Below are 16,875 nucleotides of genomic sequence, written 5' to 3' on the forward strand. Positions count from 1 at the left end.
CGTGCCTTAGAAAAATAACAAGTTGCTTTCAATTAAAACAGCTCAAACATCCATTTTACTCTGGGACTAGGCTTAAGAAATGGTGATTTTGTCCTACAGAAATGATTACAATAATATAATAATAAATACTTCATTAGAAGGCATTTGACTGTACTTATGACAGACCACCAAAAAGTATTAAAAGTACAGATTTTATTTGACAAAAATACAAAAATACCTTTTCAATTCAGAAGTTTCTAATGTGCAAGGTCTTAGTGACTATCTGTCTGTGCAGGCTAACTAAAAATAATACAATTGTAGACTGAAAAAAATCTAAACAATGTCCACAACAATCTCCTAAAAAAATTAAACTCAATCTGAATATAGTAATAAACTTCCAATGTTTCACAGGCTCATTTCACAGATATTTGTGCATCCATTTTATAATGTCAACCAACTTCTGTAGCAGTATTGTGTCTGGCAGATCGAGACAGGAGGAATGACCCAGTTTCTTTTAATATTACAAAGCAGCGAATTTACAACAATGCATATAACCATGTATTGTCTATTATATTTTTTCCCCATTTCACAAAATTTGTAGGGGTGGCAAAATAGATTAAGTATATACAGTATATTTGACATACATAAAAAACCTGAAATGTCATCAGAAACCTGAAACAACATTTTTCTGTACTAGCACAGTGTTAAGATTAAGGCCAGAAAAACACGCAAATACAGATACAAATCCTTGGCCAACTCATTGCAAGAATATTGACAACAGTACTCAAGGGGCGATAGAAATACTTTTCTCAGCAAAATTTTCAGCAATTTTTCTTCTTGCCATTGCTAATGCTCACTGAGAATGCAAAGTGTACTTGCATTGCATTAAGAAGGTTGTGCAAATTGAGCTTACTAGAACGCATACTTGGACATCACTTGTTTCAGACCTGAAAAATTCAACAATTAAAATGGTTGCTGTGCTGCTGACATTCTCAGAGGCACCGTGCTTTTGCAGAAACACATTCATAATGCAATAAACCTCAGTATCTGATATATAAAGCAATCAGGAGTTTCTACAAGACTTCTAAAACTTCTTAGAATGTCATGTTAGTCTCTCATAATAGTTTAGGCATCATTTTAAAAGAAAATTAAAAAATCAATAAAACTGATTATTAATATCAGTTTGATACCTAAATGTTTTATGGTGGATTTCTGTGGATCAAACTCATCAAGTTCTCTTCATTTGAGGCTTTTCAGCGCATAAGGGTAGTATTTGAGGAAGATCCGTCGTGCAATGTCATATGTGTTGCCTAGAGGCTTGGACGGATATTTCCTCTGGTTGTAGACGAACCCTTTCTCAACCTGGAACACGGCCTGGTTGAACACGTCCTGTTTAAAGGGTCTTCCTCTGTCCAGACACTCCACTAGTGTATTAACAAACAAGCCCCAGCGCTGTAAATAATAGTCTTCCATTAGACCACCCCACTCCTTGCTGGCGTAGTCCTGGATTTCCCCATCGGGTCCCCATAGGGTGATCTGATTTCGTGCGTTTATATCATACAGTTGCGCCTCGTGCTCGTCCACACCCTGAGACTGAGCCTGCTCAAGCCACACCCCCAAAAGGAAGTGTTCGTTGCTGGAAAGGAGGCGGTCCAGTTCAGGTAAGAGATCGTAGACAAGCACACCACCAGCGGTCAGGAGCTCAGGAAGCTTTTGGGCCTGAGAATCGAACAAAGAAAATAATACTTCAAAGATGTAATTTTGTACACACTACGGGGCTTTCACAATGTAACCTTCAGCAAGAACCAATGAGGCTCATTCTCGTGCGTCAAGCAAGTACAGTTGAGCTTCTGTTTATGTTCGCTGATCAATGATTATATGTGAATAAAAGCCTAAATTAAATCTATTCATCATATAAAGTGATTGTGTCTCTTTAGAATACTTGGATTAAACAGCTCGATTCATATGAATTTATTTTGAGATCTCTTTATGAACTTTTTGAAGCGTCAAAGTGGTAGTTGCGTAGCTGTAAATGGAGGGACAGAAAGCTCTCAGATTTCATCAAAAAGATCTTCATTTGTGTTCTGAAGATAAACGAAAGTCTTACGGGTTTGGAACGACATGAGGGTGAGTAATAAATGACAGAATTTTTGGGGGAACTATCCCTTTAAATTTTAAACTTGTAATCTAGTAGGACTGGTTTGCTGTTTCATCAGTATCAACCATAACCATTACGTTTGTGTTTACCTGGAAAGCATTCCGTATTTCCTTGTAGAATTCAGTCGTAAGAAGCTGAAGAGCTTGTCGCGTCACGTCCGCAAGATCATACCGGAAGGTTTCCAGAGTGACTAACCCTGGTGATGCCTCGAACAGAAGCTTCCATGCCTTGTAGAAGTCAGCCGGTTTATACCAAATGTCTGTTTGCATGTGCAGGGACGGCCGATGTACCAAAGGACTCCGGTTGTGGTTCTTGTATTTTGGAAGAGTGCAGTTGTAAACGCTATGAAACAAGAGTTGCCAGGCCACTGTCAGGTTCTCATCCATGGTACCGTAGCGCCGCAAGGCGTACAGCGATACCCATTTGGAAAGGTTGACAGGTTCTTTGCGCCAGGCCAGCTCAGTCATGAGCTCGTAAACAACTGGATTCTGTTCGATGCCTTCAGGAGTCAAACCCAAACCCACTAGGGTTGAATTCGGGAAGCGGATGGCATTGAAGGGGCCGGAGTTAATGCTCTCCACCGTTCCAAACAGACCGCTATTCCCTCCAAAATTGTGAAGCATGCACCAGATAAACGGCTGGCCGTAGAAGGAGTTTGTGGAAGAGTAGACAGGCATGGATTCAGCAAAGAGATCCAGGACAATCATGCGCCCCAGGGGGACGCCGTGTAACAAAGCCTTGACCTGGTCTGGTTTCCAGAACGAAGGGTCACTGATAAATAGCCAGCCCTGCATCAGCCAAATTGCTTGAGGGTCCACTGCCAGAAAAAGAGAGAGTAAATAGGAGAGAATAAGTAATCAACGCATCTGTGTAAGCAGTTGTGAGGGCGCCATGCCTCGCGATTCTTTTTTGGAAAAGTAGCGATTCATTTTGAAAAAGTAGCAATTCATTTTGAAAAAGTAGCGATTCTTTTTTGGAAAAGTAGGGATTCATTTTGAAAAAGTAGCGATTCTTTTTTTTCTTTTTTTTGAAAAGTAGCGATTCATGTCTGAAAAAGTAGCGATTCATGTCTGAAAAAGTAGCGATTCGTTTTTAAAAAGTAGCGATTCTTTTTTTTTTTAGAAAAGTAGCGATTCATGTTGGAAAAAGTAGCGATTCATTTTTAAAAAGTAGCGATTCAATTTTAAAAAGTAGCGATTCATGTTGGAAAAAGTAGCGATTCTTTTTTTGGAAAATTAGCGATTCATTTAGAAAAGTAGCGATTCACGTTGGAAAAAGTAGTGATTCATTTTGAAAAAGTAGCGATTCTTTTTTGGAAAAGTAGCGATTCTACTCCAACTGTGCCTCAGAAAAGAAACAGGTCAATTGTGGGTTTTAAAACTTGAGCAAATGCAATCCGATGTGCCAAAGAAAAATTAGCAACATCTAGGACAGGGATGTCCAATCCTGCTCCTGGAGGGCCACTGTCCTGCAGAGTTTAGCTCCAACCCCAATTAAACACACCTGAACCAGATAATCAAGGTCTTGCTAGGCATTCTAGAAACTTCCAGGTAGGTGTGTTGAGGCAGGCTAGAGCTAAACTCTGCAGGACAGTGGCCCTCCAGGACTGAGTTTGGACACCCCTGATCTAGGACAATACCACTTCCATACAAACTCTTGTTGGTGCAAAACGGGGTAACAATGGCATAGTTACCTGAAGTCATTGTGCTGAAAACGGCACGGCTTATAGACGCCAGGTAAGTTGGGTCTGAGGAGGCTGGGACCATCTCATTAAAGGTGTCTGTGTTGTAAATGTGGTCTGTTCCAAACTCCTTAATGACCTGGGTCAAAAAGAGCGCTCCTATCCGCTGGAAGAGCGGGTCGCGTGGGTCCAGGACGAAGGCGCAGGAGTAGGTACAGTTAAAATGGCTCCAGGGGCTCAGCTTGGTCACATTTGCTTGGGGAAACAACCTAGGGGACATTGCTAAATGTGATTATTTCACTATCACACTATCTTCACATATCTGGTAAACAGAAGATGTTCTTTAGACATTTTTATTGCACTGACCATATCCAAATAAATAATTATACAGTATATTTTTTTTTTTACGCCATGTCAGCGACAAGGCTATTTTCATGGTAAATAACAAAAATCATAAAATTAGCAAAAAGCTATAAGACATTTAATACAAGACAAAACTTGTAAAATACATTGAGGTGAAACTTTTTAAATAAATCAGTTAAACATATCTCTGAATAAAAATGTTTTCTATATATATTAAAAACAGGGCAGTCCAGTCAAATATATTTAACAGTAATTGGAGTTTGACGAGGAAGGCATGATGCTGCCTCTTTGCCTTTCACTTAATAACCTTGTGTGAATCTCGATTGACCTAAGTGGCACCTAGTAAAAACAACTTTCATACTTCAACAATCATACCTTAAAAAAAACCTTCTTCTTATACTATGATTTATTTAATGTAACTTATTTTCATTATCCAAAGAAATATCTTTCACAAGATTTAGGAAATCTAACAGTTGTAAAAATGTACTCAACAACAACCAAAAACAGATCTAAAATCTGCACTCCTGTAATATGTGAGAAAGACATATGTGAGGAATATTACCTGGTAATACCTTCAGGTACAATTCCTGAAAAAGCAGGCAATACAGGTATCATCCCAAAAGATCTCATACGGTCCAAGATTTTAAACTGCAGGAATAAAAGGTACAATATTTAAAAGATTTTTAATAACAACATTTTAATGCATGAGTCTATGTGCAACTAGATTTTTACATTTTCTGGTGGTGCTTGCCTATGCAAAAGTTATCATAATGCTAGTGTTGTGGGTGCTTGTAATGTTTTTAGTAAGATAGGTTTTTAGCAACTTGATAAAGCTTGTATGATTGCTACCCACAAGCCTCTATGACTGCATCTAGATGATATTCTGGATTCTGGTCTAATCTGGCCTCTTAATATCAGTCGAGTAAAATATTTGAGTAAATGTAATTAGTTACTATACTTAAGTATCTTTATGGTTACTTTGTAGTTTTAATGAATATCAAAGATATTAGCAACTCTGACTCTCTACTTGACTACATTTTTGAACAAGTATATGCACTCTTTACTCCAATACATTTGTATGGAAGCTTGATTTCGCCACAGAATAAAACATTTTAAAAGATAATTGCTATTTTTATCTCACAATTGTGTTTACATCTTGCTAATCTGACTTTATTTCTCAGAACTGCAAGATATAAAGTCAGAATTGCGTGATATAAAGTCGCAATTGCGCGTTATAAATTCAGAATTGCAAGGAAAAAAGTAACAATTGCGAGTTTATATCTTGCAATTGCTATGTTCAAGCTTATTCCTAAATAGATTTTTTTTTTTTTTTCAAATCCTGAAAAATAATACCACATTTTTTATCTGCTCAGTACCTGCAGGTAGAGCTGTTTGACATGCCAAGACTGAGGAAGTGGTCCTCCCCACTGAAACAGGTTTCCCATGCGGTTCCACGCTAGGAAAGCTGGACCTGTGAAGAAGCGATCCATCTCAGTCTGGTTCAGACCGAGAGACCGATAAACCTACAGCACATCAGGAAAAGAAAACAGGCATATAAAACACAATACTCTGAAAAAAATACATTTATAAAACTGAATTCACAAATACTCTCACCTCTTGCCATAGCACCTCCTGTCCAGTGAATGCCAGTGGAAGATTAATGCCATTCAGTGCCATCCAATCAATCTCCCTTTGCCACCTCGGCCAATCCCACCACACAGAGGAGTAACTCTGGGTACACACGTTCTGATAGTACCTGAACCTTCAGTTACACAAACACTAAAATAGATGAATTTGCTGAAATAGGTTTGCTGATGATTGTTATCTCCTACTTGTGACTATTTACTGTTTTGGAGCTGTAAGGAACATGACCTCATTCATAACGTCATATTCACATTGTGTGGAAATCACTGTACGCCGGCGTCTCTGAGAGTGACATAGTACAGGCCAGCTCATGCAGAACTAATAAGACAAACACACAATCAGACAACAAAAAAGGTCCGGCTACAACAAAACATGCACGTGAACAATAGCGGAGAGAATCAACAATGCTGCATTTTTTTCATTGGCCTGCAAATCTCACACACACACACACACACACACACACACACACACACACACACACACACACACACACACACACACACACACACACTGGGGGCTGTCCTGATTGGATATGCATGAGAAAATGTAGAAGAACGAAACAAAAACAACTGCTCATTGAATGACAAGATGCCTGCAGAAACATGCAAATACAAAATGTACAAAGAAGACACAAACAATCTTGCCTAGACAGCTAGTAACGTGTGCATTAGTCCATTAGTATATAAAATTATGGTTTAGTTGCACAAATCTGAACTATATTACATTACAATAAACATTAAGTCCAGCTTAATCACATTGAGAAAACTAGTGATAGTTACTGATATTTTGTTTAATATCTGTGCTACAACAGACATTAAATATCAGTCCTTTTGCAACTATTTTATAGAAATATACAGTATATCAATTGTGCTTGACCAATATGGATTTTTCAATACCTGATAATGCTTTTTTTACACAATATTTAAAATGAAAATATTTTGCACAAAATTGATGAGAAAATACAACCAGTTTATTTTGAACTGGCATAAAGAGGAATATGTTAATCAATATGATAATATCAAAATTGGCAAATGTACTAATATCTATTTTTTGTTTTAGTCCAAGTATGGAAGGTTGCAAGAAAAGAGGAGAAAAGTGGACGTGAAAGTCAATTTGGATTGGGATTGATGTTTAATATAGGATGCCCATTGGCATAAAGGGGTGGTTGATTATGAATTCACTTTTCTAACTTTAGTTAGTGTGTAATGTTGCTGTTAGAGCATAAACAACATCTGCAAAGTTACGATGCTCAACGTTCAAAGCAAAGGGAGATATATTCTTTTAAAGAAATTGCTTTTTTAGGACTACAAAAAACAGCTGGAAGAGACTACACGACATTCCTCCTGGGTTAGTGACATCACTAACCCTAAAATTTACATAAACCCTGCCCCTGGGAACAATTTATAGATTATCATTACATAATGTGCTAATCAATGACTAGAAGATAACTACACATAAGCTACATACATTCATCAACTAACCATTCAGAAATGTTGTCTACATGTTGTCACTTCTTCTTGAGTCTCTCCATCTTTCTGACTCCGGTTTGAACATAAAAGGCTAAACGTTTTTGAAATTTTCAGTGCATGTCTGTGTGAGGTAAAAGAACACAGGAGCTGTTGAAGCTCCGCCCCCTGTGCCGGGAGCAGCAGCTCATTTGCATTTAAAGGAACTGACACAAAACGGTGAGTTTTTGCTCACCCTCAAAAAGTGACAACTTTAACATGCTATATTAAAATATCTGTGGGGTATTTTGAGCTAAAACTTAACATCCACACTCAGGGGACATCAGAGATTTATTTTGCATCTTGTGAAAAGGGCATTATACCACCCTTTAATCGATATAATAATATTAAAATGAGCAAATATCACTAATATCTCATTTTTGCTTTTTTTTACATATGTCATGTATGGGTCAGTGACAAAATAATAATAATGATACATAAAAATAACATTTTATACACTGTGGAATGTGTTTTATATATTCTGAAACTTTCTTTTTTGCTAATGATTTATAGTCTCAATCTCGAATCACTTGTTTTCCAAGCTATGGAGATTTTTAACACGTATACCTGTGCGGTGTTTTGATGCGCAGGACGCCGGTGAGAGGAGGCAGGGGTCGGGGGAGATTTAACTGATCTCCAGACCAGGACACATGACAGTTGCAGAAGTATTTCAGATAGTTGTATATCCCGGTGGCCACCGCGACCCCCGTGCTGCCCACTGCCACGATCTTGTTGTTTTTCGCGGATCGCAGCTCACACACGTCTAAAGTTTCATTAGACAGAGTCCTGTTGACTGACACGATGAAATCCCGAGATCTGTTACCCAGCAGTCTCCTGAGCAGGTCCACCACAGCTCTGGACTGAGCTTTATCGCTCGCCTTCGCTCTCAGATGCGCGAGAGTCTGAAAGTCGCTGCAGACCGACTGCAACAATGTAACAAACACAAGCGCGAGCAATGCGCTGCGGTTACAATGTCTCATTTTGAGTTCTGTGACGGTCGTTGCATCGGTGCAACAGATGTAGGTTTTAAAACTTTACACTTTTCTACTATTGATTTCCTTCGCGTGAACAGGAAGCAATGTGTGTCAATGGGGAGGCAGACGACCAATCACGAGACTGTCTCAATGGCCTCTGAGGAGCTTGAACCAATGAGAATTCCGGATTGAAAGAAAACGAGGAAACTCTGTTGTGTTCATCACATGATTCCATTCCATTGAATGTGTGTGATCCCTATAATGACATAAACAACTGATTTTATGAGGCTGTTTAACAGCATAAATATATAACGATGCTGTTTATCAGGAAGAAAATGATGAGGGAATAGAAAATTGTCAAAGAGTGGATGATTATTATTAAACTTTCCAGTTCAAATGGGCGGTGAAATGCACATTTTTTAGAAATGAAATTTTACAGAAACTTTACAGAAAATAGTTATAAAGCCAAAGGCAACCGTGGCAAGGAAAATAAGGAAAATATCCAGGTAGATAAGGAACTCTAATTGGCACATATTTAAATAAATGCTAAATAGACTAAATTGTGATAATAAAATCATGGTGATCGATAATATTCCTTATGTAGGTTATAGTAATAATTACATTGTTATTTAATAAACAAATAAATCAACTACAGTAAAGCAACATAACGCATGTATCAATTTATTTTATTTTATTACATTTTTTTGTGAAGAAGATACCGCAATGAGGAAGGCATTGCACATTCACTGGAATAAATCAGTGCATTTAAGTCAGTCAGTGTATGTGTGTCCAGACTTTTATTTTGAAGGGTGGCTTGACGGAAGTCAATGCACCGTCCTGTGTGTAAAAGTTACTGTTCAGAATTTGTTATTTCGTTATTTTCATGAAACTTCATGAAGGATGTGAGTATAATTCTTATACAATTTTTGTAGTTTTATAAACTTTACATTTATGAAAAGATTAGGAAGCCCAGAAAGTTGATAGAAAGCAAGCACGTGGAGATTTGCACATTAAACACCTCCTCTAGGTCTCCATTGATTCTGCTGGAGCATCTGTTGGGGAACTGCACTGATGATATGTGAAGCTCACTGTGAATTATTTCACAAATCTTTGATTATTGTTAACATTTGCAAGAACTGCATTCACATATATGCACGCATTGTAGAAAAGCTGTTATATGAGCTCTGTGTTATTTATTTCACAGATCTGTGTTTATTGTAAAGATGTCAGAAGAGGTCCTGCTGGCTCGTGTGAAGGCTTTGGAAGAGGAGGTGGGGAGACTGAAAGCTCAGCTGAAAGTAGAGAGAGATGGAGCTGGGACAGAGGAGAGAAGTGAAGCATCAGACAGCTTGAAACATCAGAAAGGTGAAGAGAACAGATCCAAACAGAAGAAACGAGGAGCAGAAAGGCCCTTTGACTTCTCTGCCCACCCTCGCAGACATGTGGCACTGAGGCTGGCATATCTCGGCTGGCAATATCAGGGCTTCGCTGTCCAAGAAAACACAGACAACACCGTCGAAGCCCGGCTTTTTGAGGCCCTGCTGAAGACTAAACTGATCCAGGACAGACAGACCTCCAACTATCATCGCTGCGGCCGCACGGATAAAGGAGTCAGTGCTTTCTCTCAGGTACTGTGATCTGCTTTTACTGAATTTTGTAATAGCAACTTAGTTATGATATTCAATTTCATCATGTTTTCATATTTCCAGGGTTCATACAATCTTGGAAAATAGAGATTAAACAATAATGTATTATACAGCTGATACAATATAATTTATTTTACCATGTGTCTGATAACCAATATAATAACCTCATTAAACAACTAAAAGCAAAACATGAATAATAAAATTATTATAAATTATTTTTATTATTAAACTCATTACATTTATGCATTTTCCTTCTGATCTGAACAGATCTGTAGTGTCATGAATTCTTGATATTCAGTTTTTTCTGCAAGTTATATATCAAATTAATATATATATCTGTAAACTGTGTCTGATAACATATATTTAGAACCAATTTGGTATAAGAATAATTTTGTATAATATATATTTATTATTTAATTAGCTTATAACAAGAATAATGTGTGTATATATATATATATATATATATATATATATATATATATATATATATATATATATATATATATATATATATATATATATATAATTAAAGTTATGGATTCTTGATATTGACCATTTCTGTCAGTTTCTGATAACTTATATTCAGAACCAATTTTTTATTATTTAATTTTGACACAATAATAATAACGATGAAAAATAAACATTCAATTATAACAACTAAAAGCATAACATGAATTGCAAATATCTTTAAAAAATTATTATTATTTATGCCATTACATTTGTTTTTGTGATCTTTATAATAAATCTATTTTTATATTCTGTAAAGTCATGGATTCCTGATTTTCTTCTCCAGGTTATATCCATTGATCTGCGCTCCACACAGTACGGAGGAGGTTTAGGTGTGACTGTCCCGGTTGACGTGGAGGTCAAAGGCAAGGCTTCTGCGGAAGAATTACCCTATGTGAAGATCCTAAATCGAGTCCTGCCACAGGACATCAGGATCCTGCAATGGGCCCCTGTAGAGAGCGGCTTCAGTGCGCGCTTCGACTGCCAGTCCAGAACATACAGATATTACTTTCCTCGTGGAGACTTGGATGTGGAACGCATGGCAGAGGCTGCTAAACGGTCAGTAGATGAAAACTTCAACACTATAAGCGTATCTACTCTGAGTCTGCTTAAAGAATATAGGAATGTTACAAGAAAAATGATGACTAAACATGCTTAAAATGATGATAATTAAGTGTAAAGATAGGTATTATTGAAAATGTTTGGTATTTGGGGTGAGGATTGATCCATTCATAAAGCAGTTGTTTTTTATTTTATTTTTTATTTTATATGTGCACAAATAAGCGACAGGTACCATAAGATTTTCTTCTTCCTGTTCCTTTTTTTTTTTCGTTCATGCATGTTATGAATGAATGAATAAACATTTATGTATTATGTATTGTGCAATAAATAAATAAATAAAAGAATATTATGTACAGTCACTCAACTTAATTTAAACATTTGATTAAATAAAATAATGCCTCTGAATTGATGAAAAATACACCATATCTTTATTCTGGATTTGTTCGAGCTGCTGTTAATTTAATTGACACTGTTCAGGAGCTCGGTCAGTCACAATGGCTTCTTCTTTGTGTTTCCCCGGCCATGCAGGTACGAGGGAACACATGACTTCAGGAACCTGTGTAAGATGGATGTTGGTAATGGAGTATTGCAGTTTCAAAGGACCATCTTGTCTGCCACGGTCCAGCCGGCCCAACTCAACCCCACCTGTCCTGACGACCCCCACCAACTCTACGTCTTCCAGGTCAAAGGTCTTGCTTTCCTCTATCACCAGGTAAGGAGCCCGCCTCATACTGGAGGCCTTCAATTATGCTAAAGCAGTGGTTCTTACCAAGGGGCCCTCAAGATGACTTAACATAAGACAAAACAAGCTTTAGAATAAGCTAAATGACTACAAATCAATATATTTTTGTTTTACATTTTAATTAACCTCCTCATCTAGTGTTTTCACTGTCTTGGAAAATCTGGATTTAAAAGTTACCTCATTTTAAAAGTGTGAAAAAACAAACCTTTGTTTTTGTTTTTAAAAAGATAGTATGCAGTGTACACTATGCAGGATTCAGTAGTAGCAGTAGCTAGTATCCCATTCGGATCATAACTGATCTCTGCTTTTGCAGGTTCGCTGCATGATGGCTTTGCTGCTGCTGATTGGACAGAAACTCGAAGCTCCAGAAATCATTGATCAGCTGATGGATGTGGAGAAAAACCCAAGGAAACCTCAATACAGGTGGGTTTTATTTCAACAAATGAATGACCATTAAAATCTAAACTGACAATTATTTTTTTTATGGAATATGCATATAATTTTTTAAAATTCTTATACCCTCGTAATACTGAATCAAAATAAGTTTCTATCCTTTTTGCAGTGACATCTCTTCTCTGATGATGTGTTTACTGGTGTGAGGGCGGGGCAACCTGTCACTCACATGAGATTGACCAATAGCAAACCACAACCATCCAATCAATTCCCCATTGACAAAATCAAGCCCAGCCCTGTATTTAATCTTGTTTCAGAAGTCGTTTCACTCGCAATAGGAAAGAAAAGTATATCGCACAACTGTCGTTTCATGCCGACTTTAATTCTAGTTCCTGTGTTCTGTAGTATGGCGGTGGATTACCCTTTGGTTCTGTATGACTGCCAGTTCGAGGGTGTGAATTGGAGGAATGAAACGGAGGAGGAGAACCATGTCCTGAACTCACTGCACCAACACTGGGTTCAGAATGCAGTCAGGACGCAGGTTCTGCTCGGCATGATCCAAGGCCTTCAGAACACAAACACAGGTGTGCGTTCATATTGAAACTATTGATGTCTGGAGTGACATACTAACATACTTTATCTTAAAATTAGCTTGTGAAACCATTATAAAGTTATTTTTCTGTTGTTGTATTTTAGAGATGACTTCTCTGCAGTGTTGGCTCATGGAGGGAACCAGGCAGAAGAAGTACCAGCCTCTTCTGGATCGGCCGCGCTGCCAGAGTTTGGAGTCCAGGATCCAGCACTTTGTGAAGAGGGGAAGACTGGAGCAAGAAGAAGGAGAGAACGGGGAGGAGACGACCGTTTTCAGGGGGAAAAAATCAAAACATTCACATCTGACAAACACAAACCAACTCCAGGAGCAGAAAATTGAGGAAAACTTACAGATATGAACCTTTATGTTTTCTGGTTTGACTTTTAGTGTGTACAGAATTATATGAAGGCAAGACAGATTTTTTTTCCCCTCCTAATTTTCTACCTTGCCCAAAGTAACGCTTTTATTAAAGGATTGCTCCATGTGTTCTGATCATGTGTGGATTTGAAAATGAGACTGTCCTTCATTTATACACAACATCAGGGTGGAGATGTGGCTTTAAAGCTGGAAATCACCAATTACAGTCTCTGTATTGTCTTGGCTAAATTTACTGACTTATAGATATTAAATCCGTGTGGTTGATTTATTAATGCCACATGTTGACCCAGAATATGATGCTTTTTTTAAATTTATTTTTTTAAATGTCCCTCTTTGTAAATATGTAACTTTATTATGTAACTGTGAAAAAAATCAGTTCAACGAAATGAACTGATGCTAATTCAAATCTGTTTTGTTATCATTTCAATTATTCTTAAATATCTTACAACTATTTATGCAGTTTTAAAAAAAGCTTTTGAATCAATAAGATCATTCGCGTACACTTTACAATAAGGTTTCACTTGTTAACATTTAATGCATTAGCTAACATGCACAAGAATGTAGCAATTTAATTTTTTACAGCATTTATGAATGTAAAAATACAATAATTGATTGTTTATGTTGACCCCATTAATCACTACTATCAATTACAACTTTAAAACTTTTTTTATTTGCTTATACTATACATTTGAAAAACTTTAAATCACATGTTGGAATTAACATTAATAAATGCAGTAAAGTATTGTTAATTTGAACTCATGTAGTTAACTAAAGAGACTAATGTAATGTTACATATAATTTCCCTATAGATATATTGATGCAAATGGTGCCAACAACAGCCTGGAAAACTAACCATCTGAAAATCAGAGAGGAATCATGATGTTGAATATTTATTAAGAAAATGACAAACTGTACTATATAAAAAGGGATGTAGAACATAGGAACAAATGAATCATTTAATAATTACATTTCAACATCCCTGAGAAAACGAGTTACATTTGTGCTGGTTCTTGCATTTCTCCCATGCCGCCTTAAAAGGGGCTATTCTTTATCCATTCTTCCGATATCTCTTCATCTGAGATCTCCTCCTGACCGAATCAACGTCTCAGGTAATTTCCCCCAGCATTATTGACCGATGTGTCTGCTGCAGACCAGTGAAAACGATTGGAAGAACGCAGGCTGAACAAAACACCACCTGCTCATCCTCATTCAAAGGCAAGTCACTGAGTCCAAGGCTCTTGTTTAACTCTTCAGTTTAGGCTGGAGCCCGCGCTCTAGATCCTTTCAGCTGTGAAGACATTCATTTTCAAGACAAAATATTTATATTTCCTCTGATAAAACATTTCCAGCATGCAAATTAATAATAATTATAGGAATAGTTCAAGTTGCTTTATTCTGTTCTTTAGAATATACTGAAGTCACTGCATGAAAAAGGCATTTCTTTTATGTTCCACAGAGGAAAAAATAAGATATATACTTACAATGTGCTTTGCCCAAGGGTAGCATACATTTTTTTTGTCTCTGAGATTTTTTCCGCTTTCAACTCTGAAATGACGGAGGACAGTGAAGTCACTTTTCTCTTTAACCTCCTAATCGTGGCGTTCTTCAGTTTAATTTTTTTCCTGCAGGCCTCAATCTTGCCCAGGACCAAGTTCAAGCTGTGCTTCAGCTTCTTTGCAGATTCGTTCTCTTGCATTTCTGCCGTTGTATCTATGGAGCTACGAGCTGTGTTTGAAGACCAAGAACGGTAGCAGTGATCATGTCTAACTGCAATGACACATATTTCAGTGGGGTAAATCACTGGCGTCACACTGGTCTCAGCCATGTCCTGATCCGAAGCATCTTCCTCATCTCCCACAAACTCATCTAAAATCACCTCCTCTTCCACAAACCTTCTCTTGGAATCCCTTTTGAGACTGTATGTATGAAATTCGTGATTTTCATAATTTTCCACATTCCTTCGCCTTCTATATAATTTGGTGCACCATGCCATCTTAAATGAGTCGGGGAAGAGAAATTTGGTGGGGACAGCCGTTTTCTTAAGGCACACTTGACCTTTATTGTTCTTGAAGAAACAGCTGTCTTCAAAGTGGTGGGAACATATGCGAGAAGATGGAGATGGCTTGAAATGGTCACGTCTGATGTTCACCATCCACCGCTGCAGTCGATCTTTGTCACCTAATGGGAAACTGTAAAATAGATGGATTAGAGAATGGGGAAAAATATGAATATGAAGCTCACATATAGTCTTTGTTCAATAGGAGGAGAAAAAAGCCATATCATAAAAGTAGTATACTTGTAATAATAATAGAATAACTTTTTGTATTACAACAGAAAAGAGATTGGAACTGGAATTTTTTTTCCAGCATTTTCAATAATTTTTGATGAACTATTTACCATCAAAACACTTTTTATAAGATTTTAAGAACCCACTGAAATGATATTTCTCTTATTAACTATTTTGCTTATGTGAGTTATTAAATGGGCTTCTTTTATTAAAAAAATAATCAATATACACAAAATATTAACGTCTATTATTCATTACTAGACATATAAAGTGCACGCGATTGATCTAAAAAGACATACACAGTTTTGACAATGGTTAAATTAGACTAAATAAAATTAAATAACCAACCGACCGATGAAAACTTATACTGGACCCTGGTGAGGAACGATTAGTACAATTCAAAGCTGCACACGACATGTTTAAATGTCTAGCGACACATCATGACAACAACACAACTTCTGTTTTTCCTTCAGCGGCGGCGCGCAAACGTAAGCAGCGCGTTACTGCCACCTACTGTTAGTATATATGCCGTTTTATATACAAGTCTATGGATATGTCATCTCAACTTTAAATCTCTTCATGTTGGTGGGGTGGAATATATAACCTCGACATTGTTTTTGACAGGTTCTGTGAGATTCAGAATCATATAAGCGATATATAGCGATATTTACTACATGATGTTGCTGTACGTTTTGGATGGTTAAAACAAAAATGCTGTTCTTGCATTTAATATGACTTGCAATTTGTTTATATTATTATAATTGATGTGACAATTTTCGAATATATTTATATTTATATATATATATATATATATATTAGTTATATATTCATATTAGATATAATTTTATACTTCGTTTTTTATTTATTATAATATTATATATTAAGTTTTTTATGTATATTGTTTGCATAATGTAAATCATATTGTCATTGTAAACTAAATGAACAGAGGGTTGTTCCATAAAAGACGCTTAGAAAAGCGGGGATTAAACTCCAAAACCGGACTTGAATGAGCCTAACAAATGAGTTGGGGCTAAAGTGGTTCCATAAAAGGTAATTGAAGCTCACGCAGTCTCACTAATTTGATCCAGGTTTATCTAGTCTAGATAATTGCGTGTGCACGCGTTTCTTAAGCAGCCCTAGAGGTCGATCGTGGATCAAATCGATCCACCATCAAACAGCGTATATTTTGTGCTGTTCTATGCGTTTGTGACATGTTTTTTCCCCCTTAGTTCAAAACTTACATTTTACAGTTATATTCTCCATCTGTAAATGTTCGGAAGTCATGCAAATGTATCCATTTTGCTGCTAATTTTCATATTGAACGAGCGCTGCTGTGCGCATGCGCGCCAAATAGGAGCGCAATAATTCTGACTAAAATATACATTTTGCTTGGAAAATTAATATGCGATATTTTATAACACTAGAAATATCTTCTAATTATAATAATTTATCTTTAGGATGTTGG

The 16,875-nt window shown here is 36.9% G+C and overlaps 3 protein-coding genes across 5 annotated transcripts; 1 reads left to right on the top strand and 2 right to left on the bottom strand.

Annotated features, from left to right (window-relative positions):
- Positions 1-172: 172 nt before the first annotated feature.
- On the bottom strand, positions 173-8,488 carry naglu (N-acetylglucosaminidase, alpha). Its single transcript, XM_081352259.1, has 7 exons — positions 7,898-8,488; positions 5,796-5,943; positions 5,558-5,704; positions 4,744-4,829; positions 3,831-4,087; positions 2,227-2,954; positions 173-1,698 (listed from the first exon to the last, which is right to left on the bottom strand). Exons 1-7 carry the CDS (start codon positions 8,308-8,310, stop codon positions 1,219-1,221), a joined length of 2,259 nt encoding a protein of 752 aa, XP_081208385.1. The 5' UTR covers positions 8,311-8,488; the 3' UTR covers positions 173-1,218.
- A 553-nt stretch (positions 8,489-9,041) lies between these two features.
- On the top strand, positions 9,042-13,870 carry pus3 (pseudouridylate synthase 3). 3 transcript variants are annotated; one of them, XM_081353094.1, is made up of 8 exons: positions 9,042-9,206; positions 9,332-9,394; positions 9,509-9,932; positions 10,744-11,015; positions 11,547-11,730; positions 12,074-12,183; positions 12,559-12,737; positions 12,850-13,870. In XM_081353094.1, the coding sequence occupies exons 3-8, from the start codon at positions 9,528-9,530 to the stop codon at positions 13,101-13,103; spliced, it is 1,404 nt and encodes a 467-aa protein (XP_081209220.1). In that variant the 5' UTR covers positions 9,042-9,206; positions 9,332-9,394; positions 9,509-9,527; the 3' UTR covers positions 13,104-13,870. The 3 variants fall into 3 exon arrangements, with proteins under 3 accessions (XP_081209220.1, XP_081209219.1, XP_081209218.1); XM_081353093.1 differs by lacking the exon at positions 9,332-9,394; XM_081353092.1 differs by lacking the exon at positions 9,332-9,394 and having other exon boundaries at positions 9,096-9,206; positions 9,528-9,932; positions 12,850-13,724.
- Positions 13,580-15,927, bottom strand: LOC308683000 (uncharacterized protein). The gene is made up of 3 exons (XM_081353095.1): positions 15,763-15,927; positions 14,605-15,312; positions 13,580-14,411 (listed from the first exon to the last, which is right to left on the bottom strand). Exons 1-3 carry the CDS (start codon positions 15,825-15,827, stop codon positions 14,408-14,410), a joined length of 777 nt encoding a protein of 258 aa, XP_081209221.1. The 5' UTR covers positions 15,828-15,927; the 3' UTR covers positions 13,580-14,407.
- Positions 15,928-16,875: the final 948 nt, after the last annotated feature.

The sequence above is a fragment of the Scardinius erythrophthalmus genome (assembly GCF_964197995.2).
Source record: "Scardinius erythrophthalmus genome assembly, chromosome: 22".
Classification (NCBI taxonomy): Eukaryota; Metazoa; Chordata; class Actinopteri; order Cypriniformes; family Leuciscidae; genus Scardinius; species Scardinius erythrophthalmus.

What these genes read in the sequence shown, in the direction of transcription:
- naglu (XM_081352259.1), bottom strand. Translation starts at nt 8,310, where the DNA reads ATGAGACATTGTAACCGCAGCGCATTGCTCGCGCTTGTGTTTGTTACA. An exon ending in TCAAACAGCTCTACCTGCAG is followed by an intron (nt 4,830 to 5,557) that starts GTACTGAGCAGA and finishes TTATTCCTGCAG; the next exon opens with TTTAAAATCTTGGACCGTAT. An exon ending in AAATACGGAATGCTTTCCAG is followed by an intron (nt 1,699 to 2,226) that starts GTAAACACAAAC and finishes TTCGATTCTCAG; the next exon opens with GCCCAAAAGCTTCCTGAGCT.
- pus3 (XM_081353092.1), top strand. An exon ending in ATGGCAGAGGCTGCTAAACG is followed by an intron (nt 11,016 to 11,546) that starts GTCAGTAGATGA and finishes CCGGCCATGCAG; the next exon opens with GTACGAGGGAACACATGACT. An exon ending in TTGCTTTCCTCTATCACCAG is followed by an intron (nt 11,731 to 12,073) that starts GTAAGGAGCCCG and finishes CTGCTTTTGCAG; the next exon opens with GTTCGCTGCATGATGGCTTT.
- LOC308683000 (XM_081353095.1), bottom strand. Translation starts at nt 15,827, where the DNA reads ATGTCGTGTGCAGCTTTGAATTGTACTAATCGTTCCTCACCAGGGTCC. An exon ending in TCCAGTATAAGTTTTCATCG is followed by an intron (nt 15,313 to 15,762) that starts GTCGGTTGGTTA and finishes TCTATTTTACAG; the next exon opens with TTTCCCATTAGGTGACAAAG.